Source organism: Hylobates moloch, unplaced genomic scaffold (assembly GCF_009828535.3).
Source record: "Hylobates moloch isolate HMO894 unplaced genomic scaffold, HMol_V3 SCAFFOLD_22, whole genome shotgun sequence".
In the NCBI taxonomy this organism is placed as follows: Eukaryota; Metazoa; Chordata; class Mammalia; order Primates; family Hylobatidae; genus Hylobates; species Hylobates moloch.
The window spans coordinates 35,545,744-35,569,340 of record NW_026652297.1 but is presented as its reverse complement, the minus strand read 5'-3'; the positions used below and the strand labels follow the sequence as shown (position 1 = coordinate 35,569,340).

The 23,597-nt window shown below is 39.7% G+C and overlaps 1 protein-coding gene across 4 annotated transcripts in view; it reads left to right on the top strand.

The window, feature by feature from the left end:
- The window catches only part of TEX15 (testis expressed 15, meiosis and synapsis associated), a 77,235-nt gene extending 72,905 nt beyond the window's left edge, over nt 1–4,330 (top strand). For 3 of the 4 annotated variants that reach the window (XM_058433657.1, XM_058433655.1, XM_058433656.1), the window contains exon 11: nt 2,557–2,969. In XM_058433657.1, the coding sequence (XP_058289640.1) occupies nt 2,557–2,594 (38 nt within the window). In that variant the 3' untranslated portion in view covers nt 2,595–2,969. Of the gene's footprint in view, nt 1–2,556 lie in introns of all 4 variants that reach the window. The other variant, XM_058433654.1, reaches the window with a different exon arrangement.
- Nucleotides 4,331–23,597: the final 19,267 nt, after the last annotated feature.

Genomic DNA, 23,597 nt, shown 5'->3' with positions numbered 1-23,597 from the left:
CGTGAATAGAGTTAATTAAAATATATTGGTAGAAGAACTTGATAGTTTGCTCTGTAACATGGAATTTTTTCTTTCTGAAATGCTTAATTCTACTTGTAAAATAGCATGATTAGAATATAGGTGTTTTAATGAAATTGAAATGTGCATTTATCAGAGTTAAAGCAAAATATAAAAACAATTATCCTGCAGAAAAAGTTACCCTAACAACCAAATATTCTACCATTGGGGATAAAATGTACTTTAAATAAAAATAACCATCTTTTAATATCTTATACAGAGAAATGCAAGATAATTCTTTTTTAAGGCAGGGTCTCATTCTGTCACCTACACTGGTGTCCAGTGGCACATTCATAGCTTATTGAAACCTCAAACTCCTGGGCTCAAGCTGTCCTCCCATTTCAGCATCCCAAGTAGCTGGAACTACAGGCATGCATCACCATGTCCAGCTAATTATTTTAAATAATTTTTAATTTTTATTTTTATTATTTTTAATTTTTAGTAGAGGCTGAGCACCTGTAATCCCAGCACTTTGGGAGGTGGAGGTGGGCAGTTCACTTGAGGCAAAACTTGGCAAAACCCTGGTATCTACTGAAAATACAAAAATTAGCTGGGAGTGGTAGCACACACCTGTAATCCCAGCTACTCAGGAAGCTGAGACATGAGAATCACTTGAACCGGGGAGGCAGAGGTTGCAGTGAGCTGAGATCGCACCACTGCACTCCAGCCTGTGTGACAGGAAGACCCAGTCTCAAAAAATATATATATATATTAGTAGAGATGAGGTCTTACTGTGTTGCCTAGGGTGGTCTCGGACTCCTGGCCTCAAGTGATCCTCCTGCCCCTGCCTTCCAAAGTGTGGGATTACAGGTGTGAGGCATCAGGCCCAGAGAATTTTCTTTTAAAAAGTTTCTAAGCCCTGGATATTGTTACAAATTGATATGTAGAAAAAATTGAGAGGCCATAGGCCATAGGTCTGAACTGGGCAAGAAGCAGCCTGTTGACATAGTTCTGTTTCTAATTGAGAAATCTGATCACATCAGCACCTCTGCATTGGAGTTATATCACTGATTCACTATAACCTACCGGATAAAATTCAAATACTTTAGCCTGGAATGCAGAGCCCTTCACAGTCCTCTATGTCCAACGTCATCTGCCACCACTTCCACCTCTGCATTCAAGCCATGTTGAACAACTTAATGTTCTCCCATAGGACCATAGAACAATCTCTCTCGTACTTCTGTAGTACTTTTTGTGTGCTTTTCTCACATAAGGTATGTGAGTATTAGGTGGTATTGTAATAATCTCTGTATCTTTCCCTTTCTTCCCTGCCTCAGTAAATGACTTTCCACAGGGCTAGAAGTTTTTCACCTAAGACAGAACACAAGGAAAACGATAAAAGAGGGGGGGAAAGGCCGGACGCAGTAGCTCACGCCTGTAATCCCAGCACTCTGGGAGGCCAAGGCAGGCAGATCACTTGAGGTCAGGAGTTTGAGACCAGCCTGGACAACATGGTGCAACCCTGTCTCTACTAAAAATACAAAATTAGCCAGGTGTGGTGTCACATGCCTGTAATCCCAGCTACATGGGAGGCTGAGGCAGCAGAATGGCTTGGATCTGGGAAGCAGAGGTTGCAGTGAGCCGAGATCACGCCACTGCACTCGATACTGGGCGACAGGGTGAAACTCCATCTCAAAAAAAAAAATAAAAGGGGAAAAAGAAAACAGGAACAAAGTCTATGACTCTGCTTTTTCCTTTTTTATTAATTTGATATCATTGCTGATGCTGTAATGATAAACACCAAGCATAGTAGATGGGACAAACCTATGAATTAAAGTGGACACTTTAATTTCTGAGATAGGAAATCTTGATTGTGATTGTTTCAGAAAGGTTCTCATAGTTTGGGCTTTCTTTTGTTCTTAATAGTTAAGCTATTTGTGATATTAAAAAAGATAGCTCTGGAATCAAGTCCAGCTATGACTCTCAAATAATCTGTATTGTTACCTCCTTGGTTATATTAGTCCAATTAAAATAAAAGAAAAAGAAATAATCATTTACTTATATCCAAAAGTCACTCTAAAAAAAATTGAGGCAATTGAAATGTTATAAGCACATCTTTGAGTTATCATGAGTGTAAATAATCCACAGAAATCACCTCTCACACTTACAGGAACTGCATTCTTAAAAATGTGAAAATCTCTTGGACCTATTTGTCACTATATTGTTCGTGGTGCTTGTATTCAACACCAGAAAATGGAACTAAAGGACAGTGCTTGAGTGAGCCCTGTGTCCCAGTCACATTATGTCCTTTATTACATTTAATTTCACAGGATACCTTAGAGAGATGCAGAGGTGCTGTTCTTTTACAGATGAGGAAACCATTCCTCAGAGAGCCTTAAATTAACTTTCATAGGATCCGATGACCCTATGGCTACTTAAGGGCAAATAAGCACTTTGATCTCTTTAGCTGTAATTTAAACTCAGGTTCTTTCCACTATAGTATCATGTACCATTAGTCTAAATTATTTATTTAAATCTTTGTGGTGTTTTTTCTTCCAGCTCCATGGCACCAAGAATCCTTTCATCCAGGACACTGAAAATAGTCTTCTGTCTATTGAAATAAGACATAACAAGTTTTTCCAAATATTTTTTACTTATATTTTTTTAACATTTAGTGATTTTTAATGTGTGTAAATGTGGTAGGAAATATAAATCATATGGTCCTTTGTAAAATATACAAATAATCTAACACATATCACATAGGACATCAATTTCTAACATCTGATATACCAGAATTATTTCCATGCAATTTTATAAGGGGAGGTAATATGATCAAGGTTAAGCAATAGTGGTAAAATCTTTAAAACTAGATTCTTGCTTCTGATATGTTTCAATACATTGTTGATGGCATTGTGCCATTTGAGCTGAAAGCAGGATTTTTTTCATCAGTCATCAAACCAAGAATCTTATAATTCTTGACACTTTATTATATAATTTACAATTCTGTGCCAGATATGGCAAATTTCTTCAATTTCAATATTTTATAGTTTCTACTTGTAAAATATTTTTAATAAGAAAAATTGGTTTGCATACTCTCAGTGTTTCCTTGAGTAGAGACTTTTTAAATTTTTATGTTGGAAGCAATTATAGTTAATTATATTGGCAATGAAGCACTTTCATTGCCTTTTTCTACAAGAGTCATTTCCAGAAGATTATTTTGTTTTTGGATTTCACAATTTAAATAGTTACTTTAATGATTTTCTAGCAAATAATAGAGAATAATGTTTATGCTTATGCAGTTAGTCTTTATTACAGTAATTTAAACAATGTGGCACAAATATAGTTTTTTTATGCTCTTGTCATAGACTTTTCTTTTCAACCTTCTGCAAAAGTAAAAACTCTCTTAGTAATAATCATCGTAGGGCAACAGGATATAGTATGTAACTGCAGTCTTGAGCTGTCTCTTTTCATGTATTACCTTTCTTGCTCAACAGCTATTCCTGTTTTCTGTAAGATCCTAGTCAGACAAAGCCCTCACAACTGGATAGACCTTTCTCAAGGGTTAGCCCTAAAATGTGACAAGAGAATTGGTTTGGCTGAATCACAACAAATAACTACCAAAGCTTCAGTGTTTTTGCAAACTTTTTATGTAAGCAAACTTTTTGTGTTATCTGGCACGGGCCTTTGAAAAGACTATGATTCTATTTTGTTTAATGTAGAGTAATTTTTCAATTTAGAAAGACAATGAGAATCCCCAGGATAAGCCTCTTTATACTCACTTAAACCAACTGGGATGGAATTCAGAATACCTAAGCTGCTGCTTTAACATACATATCTTTAAAAAGGGAAGGTCAAGCAAAGAACTGTAACCGAAAGACATAAGAGATTTGAAAAGATGATAGAGTTAAAACAATATTTTAAAAAATTTATATTTCATCCGTGCAGTTTTATTTGAAAATAGTCTGTCAAAATCAGAACTCCTGAACAACTTTGAAAGCAGTAGTATTAACTGGTATTCAAAAATGAATAACAGCCAAAAATGAATAACAGCCATTTGATTTATGTTTCCCTCAGTCATTTGGTTTATGTTTGGTTATGGCAAGATGTTACAGCATTTATTGTTAATACTACTACTAATATGTAAACCAAAAGTTAAATATTCTAGTTAAGGACTCTTTCTTTAAACAACTTTCAGATTCTATTGACATTGTCTTTGTGATATTTTTATTTCATGGGTTTTAATTTCTCTTAAAGACTTACCTAAATATTCAGTTACATTTTGTAAAAATCTGTACTTGACAGAATATTAAAACGTGGAATATTTTTCCTTCAAGTGTGTGTTTTGATTCTAAATATTAGAACAAATTAAAATTGAGCAAATTTTATAAACAAACAAAAAAAAACCTGTTTGTAAATATTGTTAAAGAAGAATTATTTGAATAAACTGGATTCCTTCTAATTTCAGGGTTTTTTCTTTTGTGTTTCTTGAATAATAAGCATAAATATGGGCCAGGCGTGGTGGCTCACACCTGTAATCCCAGCACTTTGGGAGGCCAAAGCAGGCGGATCACCTGAGGTCAGGAGTTCGAGACCAGCCTGAGCAACATGACAAAACTCCATCTCTACTAAAAATACAAAAATCAGCTGGGAGTGGGGGCAGGCGCCTGTAATCCCAGCTACTCAGGAGGCTGAGGCAGGAGAATCACTTGAACCCGGGAGGCAGAGGTTGCCGTGAGCCGAGATCGTGCCACTGCATTCCAGCCTGGGCAACAGAACAAGATTATCTCAAAAAGAAAAAAAAATAACGTAAATGTGAGTGGTCCTTGGTTTATGCATACCCATTACATTACATTAAAAACAATCCATGAGGAACTGACCTCAGGAGTATTTTAGTTCATTTTCCGTTGCTGTAACAGAGTATCACAGGCTGGGTAATTTGTAAAGACAAGAAATGTATTTGGCTCACAGTTCTTGAGCCTAGGATGTCCAAGATCTAGGGGGCTGCGTCTTGTGAGGGCATAAAGTGGTGAGAGAGAACAAGAGATTGAGCTCATCCTTTATAGGGATGCACTGCCACAGACTAGCCCATTCCCACAATAACGGCATTAATCTATTCATGAGGGCACAGCCCTCATGGCCTAATCACCTCTTAAAGGTCCCACCTGTCAACAACGTTGTCATTGGGGATTAACTTTCCAACGTAAGACCCTTGGGGGACACGTTCAAACCATAGCAATTAGATAACTAAATAAACTGCTGGAGCGCCTTTTCCACTCTAGCTGTGTTTGCCTTCACCTCTATCCCTCTTTGCTGTCACTTTTAAAAACTACATTACAGCCTGCAGTTTCATATGACAAGCCAAAGTCCTTGCCCTTATACATTCTTATTCCAGTCAAGGGAGATAAGTAATACATACATAATTAAGTAATTTTGCATCATGAGAAGTGATATGTTAAAAAAATAAGTAATGGACTAGAGAATGGATGAACACATAAGCTAAGATTCGGTGATGGCGTCTTTGACAAGGTAAGCATCCATGAACCTAGCAAAGTAGGAGGCTATGCCCCATTTTCCCAATAAGATTTCACCAAAACAATATTTTGGTAAGATTACATAAATTGTTACAGATATAGATGAAGTATTTTGTCAGTTGTATGTTACATAAGAACATTGTAGAATATTTTTGCTTATGTTTTGTAGGATAATTTTATTGTCCTCTGATCCATCTTTGACATCAGTCTCTTGATCATCATTAGAGACTTCTTTAGCTCTCTGACCGTGTTTTCCAAAGCATGTCATCCTGTTATCAAAGTTTGAAATAATATCCTTTTTTTAAAATGTATTTTAAAAATCTGTGTGTAGATACATGCAAAACTGCTATTAATTGAGGTCATTTCAAACCAGTATCTTCCCCAAAGACATTACCTAGAGTAGTGGCAGCATAAGGCTTCAAAATAAGATTAAGCTTCCATACTCTTTTCAGTGGGGTAGTTTTAGGGGGGAATATAACTTATATTCAGGCATATATGGTATTTTTAAACTACTAAATTTGTCGTCGTTGATGCTGTTTTTGAGATGGAGTCTCACTCTGTCACCCAGGCTGGAATGGAGTGGTGTGATCTTGGCTCACTGTAACCTCCACCTCCTGAGTTCAAATGATTCTTCTGGCTCAGCCTCCTGAGTTGCTGGGATTATAGGTGTGTGCCACCAAGCCCAGCTAAATTTTGTGTTTTTGGTTGAGATGGGGTTTCACCATGTTAGCCAGGCTGGTCTCAAACTCCTGACCTCAGGTGATCTGCCCGCCTCAGCCTCCCAAAGTGCTGGGATTACAGGTGTGAGCCACTGCGCCTGGCTGCTATTAAATGTTTCTGCAGGCATAGTTTGCTTTCAATTCATATGATATTTATATTGCTTGAATAACATGGTAAGTAGACTGGAGTCTACTTAGGGGTTGAGGGTGGGAGAAGGGAGAGGAGCACAAAAGATAACTATTGGGTACTGGGCTTAATACCTAGGTGATGAAATAATCTGTACAATAAACCCCCATGACACAAGTTCATCTATGTAACAAACCTTCACATGTACCCCCGAACCTAAAATTAAATTTTAAATAAATGTTGGCCACAAAAAAACTTGTTCAGATTTGCAGTGATGCAAAGATGGAAAGATAGTTCTTACATGAGATTGATTAGTAGTCTTTTTGAAACACTTGGCAAGCGATAGTAGATGCTATATATATAAGTCTGTTGTGCCAAACCAAGCCTGGTGTGATAAGGGCCCTGCCTAGAGGGTGGCCGTGGGAGTGGAGGATTGGATTCCAGAGGCATTTGAGAAGGAAAGAGTTGGCAGGATTTTGTGACTGGATATAAGTCATAACAGAGAGGAAAGCGGCCCAAATGACTGCTAGGGCACCATAATTTATGTTTTTAGTGTATGAAGAAAGAATAATTTTAAAAAACTAACTCATTCTTCGCCAGAACTTGATAGTTTGAATTTATATACTTTGTTCTGTATATGAGAAGGATAATAAAAATTGCAAAAAATGTTTTAAAAAGGAAAGGAGTTAATTTCCTTAGCAAATTATGAAAGCATATAAATTGCATGCATTAAAAAATTAACGTGTAACTATGGCAACTTAAACTTCAACTGTATTTATTTAGTTATTTAGTTATTTATTTACCCTGAGACGGGGTCTGGATCTGTTGCCCAGGCTGGAGTGCAGTGGTGCAGTCATGGCTCACTGCAGCATCGAACTCCAGGGCTCAAGCAATCCTCCCACCTCAGCCACCCAAGTAGCTAGGACTTCAGGCTCATGCTACCGTGTCCAGCTAATTTTTAAATTTTTTCTAGAGACAGGGTCTTGCCATGTTGCCCAGGCTGGTCTTGAACTCCTGGCCTCAAGTTATCCTCCTGCCTTGGCCTCCCAAAATGTTTGGAATACAGGTACGAGCCACCATGCCTGGCCAAAATTCAACTGTTTTAAAAAGTGTTATATAAAAAGCGAACTATAGTGCTAACCAGGACTGTAAATGTCATAAATTCAGCTGTCAAAAGATTTATTAAAGCTGGGAGCAGGGGCTATAAACTTTATTCTATTATAAGAGGAATAAAAAAGAACTACAAACAAATATTGGAACCTTTTTTGTAGGTTTATTTTTCACAGTGATAAATACAGCAATTCTGAAACCATTTTATGTGTATGATAGAACTGAACAAAGGAGTAAATGTCATTTGATGTTTTGGGGAGTCAGAGGTCTCATTGTGGAAGAAGGGAGGATAAGGAAGAATCCTCAAAGGGATGGAGATTTCAAAAGTAAGATATCAGGGCTAGGCACAGTGAATCATGTCTGTAATCCCAGCACTTCTGGAGGCCGAGGCGGATGGATGACTTGAGGTCAGGAGTTCGAGACCAGCCTGGCCAACATGGTGAAACCCCCATCTCTACTAAAAATGCAGAAATTAGCGGGCATGGTGGTGCATGCCTGTAATCCCAGCTACTTGGTAGCTGAGGCATGAGAATCGCTTGAACCCGGGAGGTTTAGGTTGCAGTGAACAAAGATCGTGCCACTACACTCCAGCCTGGGCAATAAAGTGAGACTCCATCTCAAAAAAAAAAAAAAAGATATCAGTATAAATTAAGCCCCCTTAAGTATTTCACTAAGTACTAATTCATGCATTGAGATAATTACCCAGACTGTGTGGGGAAAGAACCATCAGGAAGCTTTGGTGAAACAATCCCCAGGGCTCATCTAGGGCTGGGAATAGTGGGTGTTCCCACCAGCCAGGGTGGAAAGATCTTGTAATATAGAAAACATACAGTAGGGTCTTCAGAAGGATATCATCTAAGTATGAGGCCACATTAGCCGTTGACTAAAAGCTGCTCTGAACCCTCCTTTAAAAGCTCAAAAGCAAGCCTTGCCTTGAAAAAAATCCAACTAATTCCAAGTAATCACACACAAGAACAAAGCTCAACTCTACTTAAATAACCACAACAAAATCCAGCAATCAACAGTGTAGAATTCGTACTGTCATCTAATCAAACATTACTAGGCAGGCAAAACAACACAAAAATACGATCCATTACCAGGAAAATAAACAGTGAAATGATAGGAATGATGAAATTACCAAACAAGGATATAAAATCAGCAATTATAAATATACCTCATATGGTCAAGAATATAGAGGCAAATAGGCTGGGCGTGGTGGCTTATGCCTGTAATCCCAGCACTTTGGGAGGCCAAGGCGGGTGGATCACCTGAGGTCAGGAGTTCAAATCAGCCTGACAAACATGGAGAAACCCTGTCTCTACTAAAAATAGAAAACCAGGCTTGGTGGTGCATGCCTGTAATCCCAGCTACTTGGGAGGCTGAGGCAGGAGAATCGCTTGAACCCAGGAGGCAGAAATTGCAGTGAGCCGAGATCGCACCACTGCACTCCAGCCTGGGCCACAAGAGGGAAACTCCGTCTCAAAAAAATATATAGAGAGAGAGGAAAATAAAATAGGAGACAAATAGAAGATATAAAAAGTATGCAAATGGAACTCTTATCTGAAATGAAAAATACACTGTATGGGATAAAGAGAAGATTAGACAATGAAGACGACAAATCAGTAAACTTAAGAACATAACCATAGAAACTACTCAAAATGAAGCACAGAGACAAAAAAGAATGGGGAACGAAAAACAAAACACCAGAGGATCAGTGCCCTGTGAAACAATACGAAGCAGTTTAAGGTCAAGAGGGGAGTGAGGCAGGAACAGAAAAAAAGCTTTTGAAGAAATAATAGATGAAAGTTTCCAAACAATCAAAACTATAAACCCACAGTTCCAAGAAGCTCAATGAACCCAAAGAGAAAGCCTCAATAACACACTCATCTGAATGTCTAAACTTTTTTTTTTTTCTTCAGACAGAATTTCGCTCTTGTTGCCTGGGCTGGAGTGCAATGGCGTGATCTTGGCTCACTGCAACCTCCACCTCCCTGGTTCAAGTGCTTCTCCTGCCTCAATCTCCCAAGTAGCTGGGATTACTGGCACCTGCCACTATGCCCAGCTAATTTTTTGTATTTTTAGTAGAGATGAGATTTCACAATGTTGGCCAGGCTGGTCTCGAACTCCTGACTTCAGGTGATCCACCCGCCTTGGCCTCCCAAAGTGCTGGGATTACAGGCGTGAGCCACCATGTCTGGCTGAATGTCTAAACTTTTAAGACTGGCCATACTAAGTGCTGGTGAAGACCCAGTATAACTTGCACTCTCACGCACTTTTAGTGGGAATGCTGAGTTGTACAACCACTTTGGAAAACTGCTTGGCAGAAACTTTAAGCAATCACCATATGACCCACAAACCCACTCCTAGACATTTATTTACCCAAGAGAAATGGAAACATATATTTACCCACCACTTGTATTTGAATGTTTATAGCAATTTTATTCATAACCAAAAGTTGAAAACAACCCAAGGATGCATCAACCTATGAATGGATAAACAAATTGAATAAAGTATAGTATATCATGGAATATTGGACAATAAAAAGGAACAAACTAATACATCATTTGAATGAGTCTCAATAATTACACTAGCTGAAAGAAACCAGACACACAAGACTCATCCCATTTGTATGAAATTCCAGAAGAGACTAAACTATAATGTTAGAAGGCAGATCATTGGTTACTAGGGGTTATGGTTGGGGAAAGGACTGTCCCAAGGAACATGTTGGAAGTTTCAGGTTGAGGGAAGTGTTCTACATCAGTGTTATGTGGTGGGTGATAGGTAGATGACTGTATACATTTGTTACAGCTCAACTAAATGTCCATTTTAAATTGGTAAATAATTATTGTACATAAATCATACCTCAGTAGAGTTGATTTTTTAAAATATGCTATATTTTATTGAATCTAAGATTCCATTGGTTATGAGATTAATTTTAGAGACAAAAAATGGTAACTTAGAATCAGCAAAATATGACATATAATATGGGAAAATGCAAATGGAAATTAAACCAAGAATCCAGGTAACTCAAGAGTATTAGAATAAACACCAGAAAGCTTCTTTGAGTTGTTAGGATAGGACCCTTCTGTTAATATCAGCAAGTAACCTGTATATTATCAGAAGATATATGTATATTAGGCTAAATGAGGTATTACTGCTTAATGGGTACAGAGTTTCTGTTTGAGACAATGAAAAAGTTCTAGAGATAGTACTAGTGATGGGTGCACAACATTGGGAATGTACTTAATGCCACTGAATTGTTTGCTTAAAAATGGTTTCACGGTAAATGTAGTATTTTACTCCAGTAACCAAAATCTTCAAAGAAATTGGGTTGTAAAGAAATTTTTGTAGAAAATCTACAATAAATTATGTATTTCACTTAAATATATAATACAATATTCATGCAATCTTGGGACAGGGGAACCGTTCTAAACAGGCTTATGCAAAATTACTGACAGGATTAGTGAGGGAGAGAATAGAGGGAGAACAGGCTCTGAGTCAGACCACATGGCTTCATTTCCCAGCTCCAGGTGAGTGAACTCAACCCCAGTCACTTGTTGCCTCTACCTCAGTATCCTCATTTGATTAATCAGAATGATAATCATAGCCTACTTCTTAGGGTTGTTATGGAGGAAATAAATGAGGTAATAATCTAAGCACTTAGAACACCACCTGATTCATAAGTGCTCTTATTATGATATAAAGATTTAAAACTTTTGTGTGGCAAGACTCAAACAAATACAAAATCCAAGTAACACACTGGGTGAAATACTGTAAATATACGTATTAAGCAGCCTACAAATCAATAATAAGGAAGTGAAAAACCTAATAAAATAATGAACACTCAATTTGTACACACAAATAATTAAGTGTCAAAAAACAATAACAATTGCTAAATCCCACTAACCACAAAGTATATAATCTTTCAGCTACCATTTGGTCAAAGCTTAAAATGAATAGTATCCGATTGCATCAGTCAAGTTTATGTTCCAATGTAAATAACAAAGCCCCCAAATGTAGCTTAAATATAAGTTTTATTTTTCTCCTATATGAAATCTAGAGGTACCATATGATCCAGCAATTCCTCTCCTGGGTATTTATCCAAAGAAAATGAAATCAGTATGTCAAAGAGATATCTGCACTCCCGTGTTTATTGCAGCACTATTCACAATAGCCAAGATATGGAATCAGCTTTCATGTCCATCAGTGGACAAAGTAATAAAGAAAACATGGTGTATATACACTGTAAAATATTACCCAGCCATAAAAAAAATGAAATCCTGTCATTTGTGGCAACATGGATGAACCTGGAGGACATTAAGTGACATAAACCAGACACAGAAAGACAAATACCACATGGTCTCATTCATAGACGGAATCTAAAGGAGTTGATCTTATAGAAATAGAGAGTCGAATAATGGTTACCAGAGGCCGAGGAGGAAAGAAAGAGTGGATGATGGGGAGAGGTTGGTCAACAGGTACAAAATTAGAGTAAGATAGGAGGAATCTGTTCTGGTGTTCTATAGCACAGTAGGGTGACTATGGTTAACAATATTATAGTGTATATTTCAAAATAGCTAGAAGAGGAGATTCTGAATGTTCTTGCCATAAAGCAAGGATAAATGTTTGAGGTGATGGATATGCTAAAAATCTCGATTAGATGATCACACAATTACATATATCAAAATATCACACTGTGCCCATAAATACATACAATTATGTGTCAAATAGAAACAATAATAATAAAAAGAAATCTATAGGTAGACAATTCAGAGCTATTATTCTGGCTTCACGTTGCTATCAGGAACCCAGGTTCATTTCACCTTTCTTCTTGGCCATCACTAACACATGGCCTTTACCCTCATCCTTTCTTTACCTAGTGGCCTCCAAATGGCTATTCCATCTCCAGCAATGAGTACCAGGCAGGAGTATTTTGAGTTTCCTCCCTTTAACAAGTTTTCCTGTAGAACCCTATTGAGCTACTTCTCCTTACGTCTATTTGCCAGAATGATACCCCATGGCCACTCCTAGGTGATTTTTCAAGCAGGGCATTTTTTCACTCCAAACAATTGTTAATAAAGAAGAAATGTGCTAAACTATTAATAAGCTGTGCCATACCAGTACTATCTCAAATGAAAAATATAGTATCAAAAAAAATGTGGTATCCAAATCATAATGAAAACATAAATATACCTTTTAAAAGAAAGAGTAGATGAAGCAAATATTGAGGCCTTCCTTAATGGGAGGCCAATCCTAAGTGCTGAAAACAACCCTTTTAGTCATACTGCTAGTTACCATTCATTCGTTTTGTTTTTTTTGTTTGTTTGTTTGTTTGTTTGTTTGAGACGGACTCTCGCTCTGTCACCCAGGCTGGAGTGCAGTGGCGCAATCTCGGCTCACTGCAAGCTCTGCCTCTCGGGTTCACGCCATTCTCCTGCCTCAGCCTCTCCGAGTAGCTGGGACTACAGGCGCCCGCCACCACGCCCGGCTAATTTTTTTGTATTTTTAGTAGAGACGGGGTTTCACTGTGGTCTCGATCTCCTGACCTCGTGATCCGCCTGCCTCGGCCTCCCAAAGTGCTGGGATTACAAGTGTGAGCCACCGCGCCTGGCCTTTTTTTTTTTTTTTTTTTTTTTTTTTTGAGACAGAGTCTCGCTCTGTTGCCCAGGCTGGAGTGCAGTGGCGCAACCTCGGCTTACTGCAAGCTCCGCCTCCCGGATTCACGCCATTGTCCTGCCTCAGCCTCCCAAGTAGCTGGGACTACAGGCACCCGCCACCACGCCTGGCTAATTTTTGTTTGTATTTTTAGTAGAAACGGAGTTTCACCATGTTAGCCATGATGGTCTCGATCTTCTGACCTTGTGATCCGCCCGCCTCGGCCTCCCAAAGTGCTGGGATTACAGGCGTGAGCCACTGCACCCGGCCAGTTACCATTTATTCTTATGGCCCCTGCTACTTTGCCCAAATTTACTTAAATATTTACTGAGCACCTACTCTCTATAGATGTTTTGATATTACAAATCTAATATACATATGGATCTTGTGGTCAAGAGATTTATAGTCTAATAGGAAAGAGGAGAAATGCATGCAAATAACTAACATGAGATAGAAGGTATGTGGTAGAAAAAAGGGACTGATCCAAATGTATGAAATTTTAAAGTGTGCAGAGATGAGTTTCTCCTGGTATAAGAGCAAGAGAAAGGGCTTCATGGAAAAAAAAAATAGTCCTGACACTTGTCCTTGAAGATTGGGAAAGATATCCCTGCATGGTGGCTTACATCTGTAATCCCATCACTTCGGGAGGCTGAGGTGGGAGGATTGCTTGAGCCAAGGAGTTCAAGATCAGCCTGGGCAAGATAGACCCCAGCTCTACCATAAATTAATTACCCAGCATGGTGATGCATATCTGTAGTCCCAGCTACTCTGGAGGCTAAGGCGGGAGGATCACTTGAGCCTGGGAATTTGGAGGTATAGTGAGCTCTGATCATGCTGCTGCTCCCCAGCCTGGGTGACAGATTGAGCCCCTGATTTTTTTGTTTTTTTTTTGTTTTTTGTTTTGTTTTTTTGTTTGTTTGTTTTTTGTTTTTGTTTTTGAGACGGAGTCTCGCTCTGTTGCCAGGCTGGAGTGCAGTGGCGCAACCTCGGCTCACTGCAACTTCCATGTCCTGGGTTCAAACAATTCTCATGCCTCAGCCTCCGGAGTAGCTGGGACTACAGGCGCCTGCCACCATGCCCAGCTAATTTTTGTATTTTTAGTAGAGACGGGTTTTCACCATGTTGGCCAGGATGCTCTCAATCTCCTGACCTCGTGATCCACCCGCCTCGGCCTCCCAAAGAGCCATCACACCTGTACTCAAGACCCTGTTTAAAAAAAAAATTGGATAGGTTTATATATATATAGAAGAGGAAGAGAAAGAGAAGTGTTTCGTATGGAAGTAAATCATGAATTAAGGGATGGCGCCAAGAAAGTGGGGGGCAAGTGAGAGAATAGTAACTGAATAAAATAGATTAAAGCATTTACCAAAAGTTATTATGATGGGGCAATAAAGTGGCTATCAGGATTGAAGTGACTAAAGCTTCTTCTCTGGGGGTTATTTTTAAAAGTTTCCCAGACTTCAGGGGAGAAACTGGAGCCTTCACTGTGACTGAGAAATCAGCACCTGAGCTGTGTGTCAGTCTTTAGAAAACCATGGCCTCAGCTTTTTGAAGGCCTGTAGTGGCTCCTGGAACTGATAAACGACTTCAGTAAAGTTTCAGGATACAAAATCAATGTACAAAACTCAATCCCATTTCTATACACCAATAACATTCCAGCTGAGAATCAAATCAAGAACACAATCCCATTTACAATAGCCACCAAAAAAGTAAAATACCTAGGAATACAGATAACCAAGGAGGTAAAAGATCTCTATAAGGAGAACTACAAAACACTAGTGAAAGAAATCACAGATGACACAAATGGAAAAATATTCCATGCTCATGGATTGGAAGAATCAATATCATTAAAATAGCCATACTGCCCAAATCAATCTATAGATTTAAACTACTCCTATCAAATCACCAATGTCATTTTTCACAGAATTAGAAAAAACTGTCTAAAATTCATATGAACCAAAAAAGAACCTAAATAGCCAAAGCAATCCTAAGCAAAAAGAATAAAGCTGGAGGCATTACACTACACAACTTCAAACTATACTATAAGGCTACAGTAACCAAAACAGCATGGTACTGGTACAAAAACAGATACATAGACAAATGGAACAGAATAGAGAACCCAGAAATAAAACTGCATACCTACAGCCATCTGATTTTTCAACAAACTAAACAAAAATAAGCAATGGGGAGAGGACTCCCTACTCAGTAAATCTTGCTGGGATAACTGGCTAGCCATATGCAGAAAAATGAAACTGGACCCCCAGTTTTCACCATATACAAAAGTTAACTCAAGATAGATAAAAATTTAAATGTAAAATTTCAAACTATAAGAATACTGGAAGAAAACATAGGAAACACTACTGTGGACATTGGCCTTAGGAAAAAAGTTATGATTAAGTCCTCAAAGGCAATTGCAACAAAAATAAAAACTGACAAGTGGAACCTAACTAAAGGCGTCTGAATAGCAAAAAACAAAAAAAAACCTGTCAACAGAGTAAACAGACAACTTACAGAATGAGAAACCATGCATCTGACAAAGTTCTAACATCCAGAATTTGTAAGGAACTTAATCAACAAGCAAAAAACAACCCTATTAAAAAGTGGGTAAAAGTCCAGGCATGGTGGCTCATGCTTGTTTATTATTATTATTGTTATTTTTTTGAGTCAGAGCCTTACTCCATCACCCAGGCTGGAGTGCAGTGGCGTGATCTCAGCTCACTACAACCTCTGCCTCCCAGACTCAAGCGATTCTCCTGCCTCAGCTTCCCAATTAGTGGGAATTACAGGCACCCACCACCACACCCAGCTAATTTTTGCATTTTTAGTAGAGACAGGGTTTCACCATGTTGGCCAGGCTGGTCTCAAACTCCTGACCTTAGGTGCTCCACCTGCCTTGGCCTCCCAAAGTGCTGGGATTACAGGCATGAGCCACTGCACCCAGCCTATGGCTCATGCTTGTAATCCCAGCACTTTGGGAGGCTGAGGAGGGAGGATTGCTTGAGGCCAGGAGTTTGAGACCAGCTGGGAAAATGTAGGGAGACCCTGTCTCTATAAAAAATTTTAAAATTAGCTGGTCATGGTGTCATATGCCTATAGACCCAGCTACTCAGGAGGTTGAGGTGGGAGGATCACTTGAGCCCAGAAGTCAGAAGTTGCAGTGAGCTGAGATTGCACCACTGCACTCAAGCCTGGGTGACAGAGTGAGACCCTGTCTCAAGTAAAAATAAATAAATAAATAAAAATAAAATCAACAACAACAAAGTGGGCAAAGGACAGGACATGAACAGACACTTCTAAAAAGGGGACATGCAAGAAGCCAACAAACATGAAAAAAATGAAAAAATGCTCATCATCACTAATCATCAGAGAAATGCAAATCAGAACCACGATAAGATACCATCTGATACGGTTTGGCTGTGTCCCCACCCAAATCTCATCATGAATTCCCACGTGTTGTGGGAGGGACCCCATGGGAGGTAATTGAATCGTGGGGACAGGTCTTTCCCATGCTGTTCTTGTGATAGCGAATAAGCCTCACAAGATCTGGTGGTTTTAAAAAGAGTTTTCCTGCACAAGCTCTCTCTCTTTTTGCCTGGTTCCATCCACGTAAGATGTGATTTCCTCCTCCTTGCCTTCCACCATGATTGTGAGGCCTCCCCAGCCACGTGGAACTGTAAGTCCAATAAACCTCTTTCTTTTGTAAATTGCCCAGTCTTGGGTATGTCTTTATCAGCAGTGTGAAAATGAACTAATACACCATCTCATACCAGTCAGAATGGCAGTTATTAAAATGTCAAAAAACAACAGATGCTGGCAAGGCTGCAGAGGAAAGGGAGCACTTATACGCTGTTTGTGGAAATGTAAATTAGTCCCATCACTGTAGATGTTTGGAGATTCTCAAAGAACCTAAAACAGAACTACCATTCATCCCAGCAATCCCATTACTGGGTATATATCCCAAAGAAAATGAATTGTTCTACCAAAAAGACACATGTACTTATATGTTCACTGCAGCACTATTCACAATAGTTGAGACATGGAATCAACCTAGGTGCCCATCAACAGTGGATTGGATAAAGAAAATGTGGTATATATATGCCATGGATTACTACACAGCCATAAAAGAGAATGAAATCATGTCCTTTGTAGCAACATGGATGCAGCTGGAAGCCATTATCCTAAGCAAATTAACACAGGAACAGAAAACCAAATATTGCATGTTCTCACCTATACATAGGAGCTAAACATTGGGTACTCATGGACATAAAGATGGCAATAATAGACACTGGGGGCTCCTAGATGGGGGAAGGAAAAAGAAGGGAAATGGTTGAAAAACTGTTGGGTATCATGCTCACTTCCTAGGTGACAGGTTCAATCATATCCCAAACCTCAGCATCACATAATATACTATGTAACAACCCTGCATGTGTACCCTACCCTGGAATCTAAAAGAAAAGTTGAAATTTTTAAAAATAAAGAAATAGGCCAGGTGCAGTGGCTCACGCCTGTAATCCCAGCACTTTCGGAGGCCAAGGTAGGTGGATCACCTGAGGTCAGGAGTCCGAGACGAGCTGACCAACATGGTGAAACATCATCTCTACTAAATATACAAAAAATTAGCCTGGTGTGGTGGTGCATGCTTGTAATATCAGCTACTTGGGAGGCTGAGGTAGGAGAATCGCTTGAACCTGGGAGGTGGAGGTTGCGGTGGGCCGAGATCACGCCATTGCACTCCAACCTGGGCAAAAAGAACAAAACTCCATCTCAAAGAAAACAAAAAGAAAGAAAGAAAGAAAATAGAAAAAAAAATTAGGCCGGGCGCGGTGGCTCACGCTTGTAATCCCAGCACTTTGGGAGGCGGAGGCGGGCGGATCACGAGGTCAGGAGATCGAGACCACGGTGAAACCCCGTCTCTACTAAAAATACAAAAAAATTAGCCGGGCGTGGTGGCGGGCGCCTGTAGTCCCAGCTACTCGGAGAGGCTGAGGCAGGAGAATGGCGTGAACCCGGGAGGCAGAGCTTGCAGTGAGCCGAGATTGCGCCACTGCACTCCAGCCTGGGCGACAGAGCAAGACTCCGTCTCAAAAAAAAAAAAAAAAAATTGACCCCGAAAAAAATTTTTTTAAATAGCCCATAGTGGGAGATTATGAAAAATTATATTATGTAGAAGAAAAAGTATCAACATGAATGTACAAATCAAATTTTTATTATTTATTATTTATTTATATATATATTTTTAGATGGAGTCTTGCTCTGTCACCCAAGCTAAAGTACAGCAGCGTGATCTCAGATCACTGCAACCTCTGCCTCCTGGGCTCAAGTGATTCCCTTGCCTCAGCCTCCTGAGTAGCTGGGATTACAGGCATGTGCCACCATGCCCAGCTAATTTTTTTGTATTTTTAGTAGAGATGAGGTTTCACCATGTTGGCCAGGCTGCTCTCGAACTGCTAATCTCAGGTGATCCACCTGCTTCAGCCTCCCAAAGTGCTGGAATTATAGGCGTGAGCCACCATGCTCGGCTGAATTTTTTATTATCTCCAACATAGGAGTCTCACTTCCAGTTTTATGAATGTTCAGGAGCCCTGAGGGAGCTGCCTGCTTCAAAATGAACTATACCTGGGATAGGACACATTTTCTGAGGTTTCATTGGTCTCACAAGGGTAGGATAGCTCTCCACAGATTAGACAAAACAAAAAAACAAACAAACAAAACCATGAATTTAGCCCAGACCAGGCAGACACTGGAACTGAAATGGAAAGGATCTGGAGCTTAAGCCATCTGAAGATTTGAGAAGAAACTGGAAGCGTGGGACGGAATCACTGGAAAATAAGGTCAGGAGACAAAGCCTGGCCTGAGTAGGAGGGAGCTAAATCAACAGAGAGCCTGCTTAAACAATCTGGCTGCCAGAAGGTGTGAGATTGCTCTGAGATTGGATTCCTAAAGCAACATTGCTGAAGGGACACTGAGCCTTGAAACTTCAGTGAGGTAGGGGATCTGACACTCTCATTGTGAGCCAAAACTGTGACTGAAGTGGTACTGGATTAAGAATATGTCTTGACTACCAGAGAGAGAGATGCAAACTTTCTAGAGGAAAGCCTTCCCAAGGTAGGCCCACAGGACTCCCACAAAATCTGTTCAAGCTGCCAACTCATATATACTAGAAGGCAAACCACTATGAGTAAGAGTCAGTGGAAACAAGAAAAACATCTTCCGTCACTTAAAAATTGTCAGATACATAACATAGAATATCTGAGTATAAAAATGTTTAAAGATATAAAGGAATCCACTTTTGTAGTGTTGTAGTACGAAATTTGAACCAACCCTTTTACTGAGGTCAACGAAGGACAAAATGTTCAACATAGCATCTGTTCTGATTCCTTTGCCTTTCAATAATTCTCTCTTTTGTTTGATAAATTTGAAAAGGTTTTTTAGAACTACGTTTTTGGGCAGAAGGGTGAGAAGAGAGGATGAGAACTATGATCTTTTATTGATCGTGATTTGTTGTTTTTAAATGCAAAGAAAGCATTTCCAATTTGATTTTTTCTATGTTAATTTTAATTTTTGTAATCATTATCAATAGATATTCTTATGCAGAATTCCCTATGACAATTTTGATAATATCATATTCACATTCTAAGTATCAGAAGGTATTTGAACTGGAAGTGAAAATATTTCTTTAATCATTTGAGGATTACAGTGATATAGGAGAATCATTTTTAGACCCATACAATGTATAATTGTAGCATATAATTATCTGGATATATTACAAGATATAAATGATTCATATTTCATATTTTAAATGGTATATAATACATTAGGAAAGATATCAATGTTTATATATTTTAAAAGAGCCTAGTCAATTGAGTAGGAAGAAAATCTCACATGTACTTTTAAGGCAAATAATCTGTGGAAAATTTTTTTTTTATTATTTGACCAAAAGGAGAGAGGTAAACAGAATAAAAATAAGAAAACTTCTGGGTCAACAAAGAAAATTAGATCTGGCCTATAAACCTAAGATTAAATGCAGTTTGGCATGACAAGTAATTTAGCAAGGATTGGAGGTTGATGGTTATGTTCTGAAGGAGAACACACACACACAGACACACAGACACACACACACACACACACGTCTGACAGAAGCAAAAAGCAAAAAAGAAATAAGTTTAAGAATTATTGTTCTTCCAGAGTGGCCCACATGGTGAAACCCCATCTTTACTAAAAATACAAAAATTAGCCGGGTGGTAGTGGCATGCACCTATAATCCCAGCTACGTGGGAGGCTGAGGCAGGAGAATCGCTTGAGCCTGGGAGGTGGAGGTTGCAGTGAGCCAAGATTGTACCACTGCGCTCCAGTCTGGGTGACAGAGTGAGAACCTATCTCAAAAAAAAAAAAAAAAGGAATTATTGTTCTTATTTATAATTAAGAGACCATCACAACCAAAATAGCAAAAACTGATATTGTAGTCACCAAGCCCCTTGGCCAATCTACCATTCTTGGGCTTGCCATGTTCCCATCCACACGGGGACCGTAGAACATAAAGCATGGAGTAGAACTCATATGTGAGTGTTAATCTGTACTCCACTGGTACTATCTGTATGACTTGAACATGTATTTAAACCTCTACGTGTCTTTTTTTCATCTGTAATATGGAAAGTATAATAACACCAGCCTCATGAGGTTACTGGAGTATCAAATGAGAAGCTACATGTAAAAACATTAGTATATAGGAACCACTCAAAGAAAGTATTCTTCTTTGTTCTACATCACTACTTGACTAAACTTCTTAGAAGTACTATTTTCACAAACACCTACTCACCTTTAAGAACATTCTCTCACATTCATTTCAAACACATTTGCTTCTATTTCCAGGACCTCCCTCCCTAACTACCATCCACAGTTCCCACTTGCCCTCAGGGTATATTTTCTTTTCAGTCCATCTTCTCTAGGAACCCTGAACATACTCTCATTCTCACTTTTGTTCCGAGCTTTCCAAGCTTAGCCGAAAATCAGCTTCCTTTTTTATGTATGTATGTATGTATGTATTGAGACAGGATCTCACTTGTTGCCCAGGCTGGAGTACGGTGGTGCAATCTTGGCTCACTGCAACTTCTGCCTCCTGGGCTCAAATGATCCTCCCACCTCAGCCTCCTGAGTAGCTGGGACTACAGGCATGCGCCACCATGCCTGGCTAATTTTTTGTAGAGACAGGGTTTCACCATATTGCCCAGGCTGGTCTCGAACTCCTGAGCTCAAGTGATCCTCCCACCTCAGCCTCCCAAGGGCTGGGATTACAGGTGTGAGCCACTGCACCTGGCCCAGCCTCCTTTAAAGCCTTATAGACTAACCTCCTCAGAGAACGTAATATCTATTGCAATGACGTCTCACCAGTATTGTTTCATCACCTTTTGTGTTTTGTTCAACTGGTTTGCTGCTATTTACAAGTTGTGGAGAGCAGGAGCTCTTCCAGGCTTATTTCCAACAATATGATCTATTTCTGTTGCTAGGAGAATTTATAGCTTTCCAAACAGACAATGAATGGTCTTTCACTCATTTGTCTTCTGGCACATGCACAGAAAAATTCCTTAGACTTCTTTCGTCTTCTCCAGGCAACTTCAAGGTTTTGCCTTGGGAGAAGGTTGAAAATTCAGTTCAAATACCGCTTTTCTAAAGCTTTCTGTAATTGTTCCCTAGGAGAGATAAGGCAACTAACATATCGCTCCCATACCACACTATTGGGCAGGCACTTTTAAAACTCAATCTTCACAAAAGTAGGCCTTTTATTGATTTTAACAGATGAAGAATTTGAGGCTTACGGAGGTTTGATGATTGCCCAAGGACATAGCTAGGGGGTTAGCAAACACAAGAACCCTTGCCTTCTGATACAGGATGTTACCTTCCACTTGGGTTCAGCCGCAGTAGTATGTACCTTTAACAGACACAGTATGATCATTTAGCACATGCTATTCAAGGTATCTGGCAGCTAGCAGCTGCTCATGTTACCTAACTGAATTTAGGTCCTCCCTCAAGCACGGCAAAGCCAAACACTGACATTGGGGTTTGTAATGAAAGTGAGGCATTTATTGCATCGCACCAAGCAAGAAGAATCAGGCAGCTTATGCTTAAGACCCCAACTCCCTGATGGTTTACAGGTAAGGGGTTTTTTGTGTGCTTTTTTTTTTTTTTTTTTTTGAAACAGTTTCACTCTTGTCACCCATGCTGGAATGCAATGGCGAGATTTCGGCTCACTGCCACCTCCAACTCCCGATTTCAAGTGATTCATCTGCCTCAGCCTCCCAAGTAGCTGGGATTACAGGCGCCCACCACCATGCCCAGCTAGTTTTTGTATTTTTAGTAGAGAAGGGGTTTCACCATGTTAGCAGACTGGTCTCGAACTCCTGGCCTCAGCCTCCCAAAGTGCTGGGATTACAGGCATGAGCCACTGCGCCCAGCCCAGGTAAGGATTTTTAAAGGCAGGGAGGCAGAGGTTACAGGCAAAGTCATAAATCAATACATGGAGGCTATACATGGGTTTGATCTAAAAAGCCAGGATATCTGAAGCAGGGACCCACAGGTCATAGGTGGATTCAAAGATTTTCTGATTTGCAATTGGTTAAGGAGGCAAAGCTTTGTGAATTCTTCCAGGCTCCTCAGGAAGAAATTTAGAACAAAGATAGGTAGTCTGAGATCTCCATGCCGGTGGACACCATTTTCCATTTGGTGAGGTCCAGGTTTCTGAAAAACAACTCAGGGACATATGTTGTCTTTAGTTTCTATAGGGAAGCAAACGTTTTGTGAATTTAACGTCCTTGGCTACTGTCTTAAGCTATTATTACCTTCTTGCTTATCAGGTTGCTCATTGACTTATTGAGGAAGTTAGGTGCCTGGAATGTCCCTTCAGGGAATTCAAGATTTTCCTTTATTTCCATGCTTGGGGAGGGGGGTGCCTAGAAGGCCCTTAAGAGGGGTCCCTGTTCTGTCTCTCAATAAATATTTGTTGAATGAACAAATCATTACAACTCAGTACACATTGCAGAAAATACAGCCAAGAGCGCTGGAGCTGGAAGGGCCACAGATTATCCTACAAAACAATCATTTCACTTTTCTAATGTTGAAAGGGAAGATTCGAGATGTTAGGAGCTACAGGCGAGGCTGGAAATAATTAATTTACTCCATCAATACTGAATGCCTGCTATTGAGTGCTAGACTCTGGGGAGACAATGTTAAGGGAAGCCCAAGTTTTCCAACTCCCTGTCCAGAGCGCTGCAAAGCACTGCAGGAAGCTAAAGTGAGGACAAAGTTCCCAGAGATCAGGATATCTAAAGGGAGAACCAGCAGAGCTTGGTCTGAGGCAGGGTTGGGAAAGGAGGGACCCTGGCCTCCTCGGACCGTTTCTCCGCCAAGCCACGCGAGGGCGATGTTCTGCTCCTAGTGCGCCGTGTCCCGGCGGCACCGCCTGCT